The following is an 8,630-nucleotide window of genomic DNA, read 5'->3' on the forward strand; positions in this document are numbered from 1 at the left end:
AGCTCTCAGACTACGTGAAGGAGAAGTGCTACACTGACCACTCTCACAGCGGCGGGGGTAAAGCAGACAGAAACCTCAGGTGTATCAGATGGGAGATGATGGAGACAATAGATGGCAGGGTTAAAGTGGCTATCAGTCAACTGTGTGCATTAGCCACCTTCCTCCTGTGGATACAAAACTCACTGTCACATGTACAGCATTTTGGTATTCACAGACAAAGCTCTCTTCATACAGCTGCCAGCAGGGTACACCTCGCATTTTCACTGACTGGGCAGTTGGGAGCTTTTGCATGTTGCTTCCACTTTGGTGCAAAACCTCAAGCTTTAACCTGCCTGTCCTCCCTGTCACAGCAATTCAAAGACTAATAACTACTAGGTAGAATATTTTAAAGATGAGTCAGAGAGTAAAAAAACCCAAACCTAAATCAAAATATTTAACAAAAAGGCATGACAGCAAGACAACAGCCCAGAAGAAGCAGAAAGAAAAACTACAGAATAATGGCATTACTACAGATAATACCCAGATGTGCTTGTGAAAAGGCCTGCAAAAGGGAGTCTGGAGCACAAGCCCTACGAGGAACAGCTGAGGGAGTTGGGGTTTGTTTTGCCTGGAGAAGAGGAGGCTGAGGGGAGACCTTATTGCTCTCTACAACTACCTGAAAGGAGGTTGTAGCCAGGTGGGGGTTGGTCTCTTCTCCCAGGTAACCAGTGACAGAACCAGAGGACACAGTCTCAAGCTGTGCCAGGGGAAGTTTAGTCTGGATGTGAGGAAGAAGTTCTTCACAGAAAGAGAGCCATTGGAATGTGCTGCCTGGGGAGGTGGTGGGGTCACCATCCCTGGAAGTGTGTAAAAGAAGACTGGATGAGGCACTCAGTGCCATTATTAGATGGTGTTGGGTGATAGGTTGAACTTGATCATCTTGAAGGTCTTTTCCAACCTGGCTAATTCTGTGATTCTGTGAAAAGGCAAATCCTATAGATTAAACAGGTGCAGCAGAGCTCACGAGGAAAGTTTAGCAGTCCCACCTCTCTGGTTACAGTCTCAATGACTCACCATGAGTAACCTGACACCCATTCCTGCTTAATTACAATAATAATAAAGACACTGAATACAGTTATTTATGGGGAGCACTTTCCTCTCCCATTTTAGTTTAGTAGGTTATTTTTTCATGTTTTGTCAGTGGAAGTCAAGTCTTCATGAAGGAATGACCATGAGAGATTCCTTGGGCTTGGCTATGTCTGGATGCCAGATTAGGAGTTCAGCTTTCTATGGTTAAAAATCTGTATGTTTATGCACCCTCTCCTTGCAGCATGCCACTGGAGTGGAACACAACACATTAACCTCAGTGTGAGGCAAGATCCTGCAGTCCTAGCTGAGCTGCCAGGAAGAATGAGAAAGCTTGTAGGGAACAGGGGAAGCTTGCTCTCCCCACCTGCGCTTTAGCTTCCTTCTGGATTTTGGCATTGCACATGGAACATATGCTGAATACTCTGCAGGCAGAAATATGGAAGGGTCGTGGTAGGGCTGTAGCCCTTACTCTGGACAATGGCTGTGTAGAGAGGATGCATCTAACACCCACAAACCATTCTGGCTTGCAGCGAATTATAGTAAGAATTGCATGACCAGACCTGTACCTTCTGCATCATGAAGGAATTACTGCTGTTATTAAAGAGAGCAGGACTGGGTTGAGAATTGGTTTGTTTACTCTTTGGTGTCACCACAAGGAATTCTGTTGGTTACTGTGGGCCAGTCAAGTTCCTCCTCGTTTGAACAGACTTTGGCTGGTTTGTGCAAAGCAGCCTGCTTCACTACATGTGGTATCACAGGGGAGATTTTTTTTCTCTCCTGTGAGAGCAAATTCAAGGAATCATCTCAATCCTTGCTCCTGAACAATGAAAAATTACTGAAGAACATGATGCTCCTAAGGCAAAACTATTTGCTGTGGCAAAACAACACGCTCAAAATAGACTCTCTTGAGTGCTACATAAGCAATTTTTAGGACTTCATATGAACTTAGTAGCACATTTTTCCCTATCTCTATTCTAGATTAATGGGTTGCCTAACAAAACCTCACAGTATTTTTTTTTCCATACAAGTTTTCTTTGCTTTTCCCTCCACTTTGACCACTGACTAAATATGTTCTGCACCCATCTGCAGTCACAAATGTTGTTCTTTGTCATTCTTGAACAGATCCTATATACTTTTTTTTTCCTTTTGGAGTAGCCACAAAGTGGTGAGGGTGAATGACCTAATTTTCTTTCTCCCTCCTTGGCTAATTGGCTCTTGCAGAGTGGATTAAACCAGCCAGCTTGGCTCTTTTACTGAACACAGCCTTTCCTGGTCTCTTTTATCTAGACTTAAGAGAGAAGCAGCCAGTGGGTTTTGCTGAGCTAAGAGGTGGCTCTGAGTCTCAGCTCTCCGCCTGCCCACTGTGCCTCCATCCTTTGCTGCAGCCCCTGCTCCAGCCAGTCCTTTGGGGACATCACAGGGAAGAGGCAGGGATCCACTACAAACACATTTGGCCATGTGGTGCGGGGGAACGTGGGGATGCTGGTGGGGTCATGGGCACAAAAGGACCCAGAGAATAAGGGTGAGGGTTGGATGCTGAATCTTGTGTGACAGCAGCTGGCCGGGGGGACTGTAACCAGTCCCATCCTGGGCCTGTGAGGAAAGATCTCACTCTGACTTTGGTGGGAACTGGACAGGCTTCTATCCTGTAGTGATTAATGGCTCTTTGTTGGCAGCTATGACATCCTATGTGCTGTACAAACACCGAAGAAAACAAGCACTGGGTCCAGAGAACTCACGCCCTGAAAAGGCAAACAAAAATGTAACCACGGGAAGCACTGTGAAGAACAACCAAGGCGGCTGTATAGGTATGGGACAAAACCCAGGATGTCCTGGAGCACTAGGCCTAAGTCAGTATCACTGCTCTGGTGTGTTAAGCCCTTTGTAAGGGACTGTGGAGCTATTAAAGTAAATCAAACCCATCACTTTATCTATTCAGACCAGGTAATATCTTGTTTGAGACAATAGAGGAACTGGGGGCTAAGCAGCCTTGCCCCACCACGTGCATTGTTTTGAGACAAGAGTCCTTGGGCTCTCACACTATGCTGCAAATACAATTGCACACTGAGGTGACAGACAAAGGAGTATCAGAGCTGAAGGCCACCAAACCCTGCTGCCGTTGAGCCAAAGAACAGCAGACTGCTGTGAGTGCCAGAGGAGGCTGCGGAGCAGGATTCCTTCCTGCAGCTCAGTGTGACTTTCAGCCTTAGCTGCTCATGGAGGTCCAACAGCAGCTTTTCTTCTACTTTATGAACTTTGGACCGTTTTCAACAAAGAGTTAGTCATAAAACGGGGCAAGTTCCTGCAGGCAGACTATTGTGCTGTGTACAGCATGAGGCAGAACCAAGTCCATAGTGCAGCCTAGTTAAACAGCACTTCATTTTCAGAGTGCATTTGTAACCCACAAATATTTGCCTTTGCGCTTTCCATCAGTAATTACAAACCATCCTCAGGGCAGCTGCTTCTCTGTGCAGGCAATGCCAATGCATGCTTCAACCAGAGGGTGAGCAGCTGCAGCAGAAGCCAGTGCCTGGCAAGTTTGAGTTTCCATTGAAACGAAGAGGGCAGTGTGTGCAAGAAGCACGGTCGCAGCTGAGGATGCACTGCACCAGCCATCTCTCTTTTTCTCTCCTTTCCCTATTACCTGCCTCCACTAAGCTAAACCAGCATCTGAAGCAACCAATTCCTCCAAGTGTCCAACAATCTCCATACTGCAGAGCAGCCCCTTGCAGCACTGGGTGCAGGATGGAAGGAGATCACAGATCACAGGACATTAGGGGTTGGAAGGGGCCAACAAAGATCATTGAGTCCAACCCCTCTGCCAGAGCAGGACCACAGAATGTAGCACGGGTTGCACGGGAACACATCCCGATGGGTCTTGACAGTCTCCAGAGAAGGAGACGCTGCAACTCCTCTGCAGAGCCTGTTCCAGTGCTCTGTGACCCTCACAGATGTGAATTCTGCAGTCACAGCATGTGGTGGCAGAAGCCTGCTGGCTCTGGTCACTGTGACCACCTCCTGGAGACCTGGTCATACAGACAGGAAGCTGGCAGGGAAGAGCATGAAAAAGGACTTGCAGCAGGGGGTGTGTGTCGTTGCATCTATGCAAGTATCCAGTACAGCATTTGAATTCCAAAGGATAGATGGAGAAACACAGTGAAGTGACTTTGATAGGATTCCTCTGAACAGTTATCAAGGTATAAATACCAGAAGGCACTAGGTGAAGGTTTCAGTGATTGTGCATGCATCCTTTTTACCATCTCCAATGGTTCTTGTGGAGTGATCAAATTACATCCCATTTTTCTGAGCTTGAGGGTGCTTGAGATACCAGTAATAGGCTACAGAAACATATCCTTAGGATCACAGTTAATCTCTCTGCTTGACCTGCCTTCCCCCCAGCCCTTTCTGGCACAGTATGAAGAAGCCCTGTGCCATAAATTATGTCAATCAGTACCCTCGAGGTGGCTACCAAGCTTGGAAATCTACTGCCTTGTGAAATGCAGTGCAGGCTTGTTTTGGTCCCATTTGTGGGAAAGAAGAAATTACATCAGGAAGATAATGCTTAACATGAAAAGGGAAGTGGTAGAGGTTTCTCAAACTTTGGATTGATTCAGTTTTATGTGCATTGCATGCCCTTTGTAAGAGGTGCTGCAAGATGTCCACGTGTTCTGGGGGAAATTGCAAAGCAATGAAAAATTTGCCAGTGTCCATAGGAACCATTCCTGTGAGGGCATTCTGTCAAGTGAACTAATTGAATTGCAGTCACTGAAACCCACGCTGTCAACAACAGAGTAAATGCAAGAGCTGAGCTATTATAGAAGTTTTGCTCCGCTGAGTGATTCCTTGGGCCTTGATCGGAGCAGGAACACTGGATCAGGAAAGCTCATGAAATAACAGCACGGTTGGGACCCCCATCCCTGTAGGTATTTGAAGTGGGGCTTGACAGGGCTCTGGGCAGCCTGACCTAGTTGTGGATGCCCCTGCTTACTGCAGGGGGGGGTCAGACTAGATGACCTTCAAAAGTCCCTTCCAACCCAGACCATTCTATGATTCTATGAATTTTTTATGCTCTTTTTCCCCCTTCATCATAAAGGCTGTGTATTTTAAGTGTTTTGGACAAGATTTTTCTGCATTACAAAGAATTCCAGAGGCTTGCAGTATGCAAAATTTCCCTATAAAGTAAATATTATGGACTACTGGAAGAAAACATCCCATTGCCACAGAAGGGAAGAGTCCTTTGCACTAAACCAGGCAACTGCTTTACTGCATATTTGCAAACACACATTCTCCCAGGCTCTAACTCCCATCTGATAAGAAACATTTATGCTCTCTGCCAGAGTTGAGCACAGAATGGGATGTAGCTATTCTGTACAAAGAAAGAAGCTGAGCACATCATGTCTCAGAAAGCAAAACACTTCTGACAGGCATCCAAGTCACATCACTTGGAAAGATCAACTTGTGGCTGAAGCACAAGCCGAGCAGGGCTGAGCTCTGCTCCCAGAAGTTCTGCTCCGTACTTGGTGTGTGACCTCGAGCAAGTCACGAATTTTCTGTTCCTGTTTCCTCTCTGGTGAAAATGATGATGATGATCATGCCTGTTCTCAGCAGAATTATGACTACTCATTAAATTACATTTCCAAGTGTTTCTCGTTCTCTGCAGCAAATACACTGCAAATAGCACTGCCTTGCCACTACTCTGCCATATTATCCACTCTAAACTAACACAAGTGCAACAGACTTCAGCCCTACTACATTTACTCTCACATTTTGTTCCGTCAGAAAACACATTCTTTTAAGAAACTATTGTTGAACTCAGCCAGGCAATGGAGAACCTGAAAGGCAGGCTGGGAGCAGCACGTCTCCATGCTTGCCTTGCTTTCACGTTCTTGACTTGCATATTCTGCGTAGTGTTGCACACAGGATTTAAGATTAAAGGGCTTTCTAACAAAGTGTGGCTTATTTTATGTAAACTGACAAGACAACTTTCCTGAAGCCCCTTACTCTTTATACTGCTACTTGCGCAGAGCACGGACTGTGGAAAGCTGCACCATGTGCAACCACTTAGAGGCTCAGAATTAAGCACGTGCTGAATGAAGTGGAAAGATTTTAACATCACCCTCAAACACAAGTTCCCTGTTCTTGCATCCTCTGAAAGGCTATGAGTTGAGAGGTGAGAAATAATGAGGAGTGTCTCTGCATCTGGGTATGTGAAACATGCCGGGAGCTGTAGAACGGAAATCTGAATTTCCAAGGTTTTGTTCAGGAGCTGAGCAGGTTCCAGGCAATGAGGAGATTCTAAGGGTAACAACTGCCCCAAACCCAAATGGCTCTGGTAGGAAGAAAATATGTAATGCCAGCAACCTGAAGCAAAGGTACAAAGAACACTGAGGTCTCCTCATCAGGCTGTATTTGATCACGTTCCTGAACATCAGGACAGGAGAAACCCAGAGAAATACACAGGGTACTGAGTAGTGGGACACACCACCTGAAAGCTATGATGTAAAAGTCACTTTGCAAACACGTGGAGCTCGTTCATATACGTATGGAAAGCAGCAATTTAAGAGAAGCTTAAGCAGCAAGGGAGGACAGAATGAAACATATGTTTTACAGGGGAAAAAAAGGCCTGTGTGGTTTTAGGCAACATATTTAGGATCAGAGATTCAGAGGAAAGGCTCTCAGGACTATGTGGTCAGACATTAAATTGTAAGCTGTAGACAGCAGAGGTTTTTTTTGTTTTGGTTTTTAATCTTTGTCTTTTTTTTTTTTTTTCCCTTGAAGCTGCACCTTGCTCTCAGGGAACACAGCCATGGCCCAGTTACAGCACTACACTGAGGGAAGCACTTGAAATGACACAACTAATCAAGAATAATGGGAGACAGAGAAATACTAGAAGTTCAGATGAAAGAAGTGCAAACAGTGGCAAGGCTGCCAAACATTGATTAATGAAGGAAATAAAGTACCTGTAGCATGGGACTTGCAAACAGTCTGAGAGCCTAGAAGGGTTTAAATAACCCGAAGGGAATGAAATAATTTTTGAGCTGTGTAATAAGAAAAAGCAAAGCAAGATAGTGAAAATTTAAATCACTGAAGGAAACCTAATGAATGTCACTCACACGGCTTGGGAAAAGCTGACTGTAGAAAATGGTCTTTCTGAAAGCAGGGGAAGGCCAATGACAATCTCAGCTGCAAAACATACTGACCATTGCATTGCATGAAGCTGCAAAGAGAGGATGCTCTCTTTGTAAAAAAACACTGAGCCAAACCTTGCTCAGAACTTTTCCCTTGAACATAAAGGGCTGCCTCTTTGGGGCAGTTGACCTGGGACTGAGGTTTGGTCCCCAGCTCTCTCATGAGCAGCACATGAAGTTCCAAGCAACTCACGTAGTTGGGCTGGGCCTCAGTTTTCCACCTGTGGACCTGATGTCCACCTGGGGCCGCCAGGTGTTACATGCAGGATGGCAAGGTGGTCAGAGCACAAGGGGAAAGGCTGAAATCTATAGCTAGGCTGCGAGGATGGTATGTGCTCGTCCCGTGTCTGAGGGACAAGTGTGCCCACGCTCTCTGTAATAAATCCGTTCAGTAGGGTGGAGGCTGCCGTATTTTCATTCTGCATGCAAATTATAACCCTCAACAACCTCACTGCAAATATTTTCTGGTTTCTAACACCCTGCCCTGGGCAGGAGCAGGCTGTTTTCTCTGCAGATCCTCTGGCTCCTGTCAGAGCTTTGGGCTATTTCGATTTTAAAGAATCGAGAGACATTTGTGAGACAGGGCGAATTAAAAGGAAAACCAAAGCCAAAGCCCAAACAGAGGGAAAAGAAGGCAAGCGAAGCTGCTCTGCTAAACCCCACTCTGGAGTGCTGGCCGTGCAAGATACCACGGCCCCGACTTCATCACCTTCTGCGAGCGACAGGCGAAGAAACCACCCTCCGACGTGAGCTGTGACACCCTCCTTCCCCTCCTCCGGCGCAGCCCTGGCAGCTCAGCCTTACCTGTTTGCCAGCAGCAGCGAGGCAAAGGAAAAGGAGCCAGCAGCCTGACGGGACGGGCATGTCTGGTGTCCGTCTCTGCCTTCTCCTGTGGCTCCTTTTCCTGCCACCGAAGAGAAACTAGATCCTTCCAGCCAAGCCCCTGCACCCTGGCAGCACAGTGAGGCACATCTGACCTAGCTACTTCTCTTTCTTCCTTTCCTTCCTCTCAGCTACACGAGGGAAGACAGATTAGAGAGGGAAAAAAGCCCAAACACAGCACGCCAAAAACAAACAAACAAACAAAAAAAGGTGCCCGGCTGCAGTTCCCACAGCATTTCCTCAGGCTTGACATGCAGAGTGTTTTTTTTTTCCCCTCTACTTGTCCCTCCCTTTCCTTTCTCCACCCCCTTTTACAAGAAGTTAGTCACCGCGGCCCACGTCCCTCCTCCTGCCGCCCGGGTCTGCCTTCCCGCGCTCGGCAGGGCCATCTATCCACCTGCCTCCCACCCTCTCCGCGTTCGTTCCCTTCGCAGCCCTCCCCTCACCTAGCGCCGTCCCTCGCCGTGCATTTGCCCCACCGTCGCTGCCTTC

The 8,630-nt window shown here is 46.9% G+C and overlaps 1 protein-coding gene across 1 annotated transcript in view; it reads right to left on the reverse strand.

Moving 5' to 3' along the window:
* The window catches only part of TNFRSF11A (TNF receptor superfamily member 11a), a 28,900-nt gene extending 20,630 nt beyond the window's left edge, over window positions 1–8,270 (reverse strand). Inside the window, exon 1 of the mRNA XM_054164390.1 lies at window positions 8,061–8,270. Within this exon, the coding sequence (XP_054020365.1) occupies window positions 8,061–8,120 (60 nt within the window). The 5' untranslated portion in view covers window positions 8,121–8,270. The remainder of the gene's footprint in view (window positions 1–8,060) is intronic.
* Window positions 8,271–8,630: the final 360 nt, after the last annotated feature.

The sequence above is a fragment of the Dryobates pubescens genome, chromosome 9, assembly GCF_014839835.1.
Source record: "Dryobates pubescens isolate bDryPub1 chromosome 9, bDryPub1.pri, whole genome shotgun sequence".
Classification (NCBI taxonomy): domain Eukaryota; kingdom Metazoa; phylum Chordata; class Aves; order Piciformes; family Picidae; genus Dryobates; species Dryobates pubescens.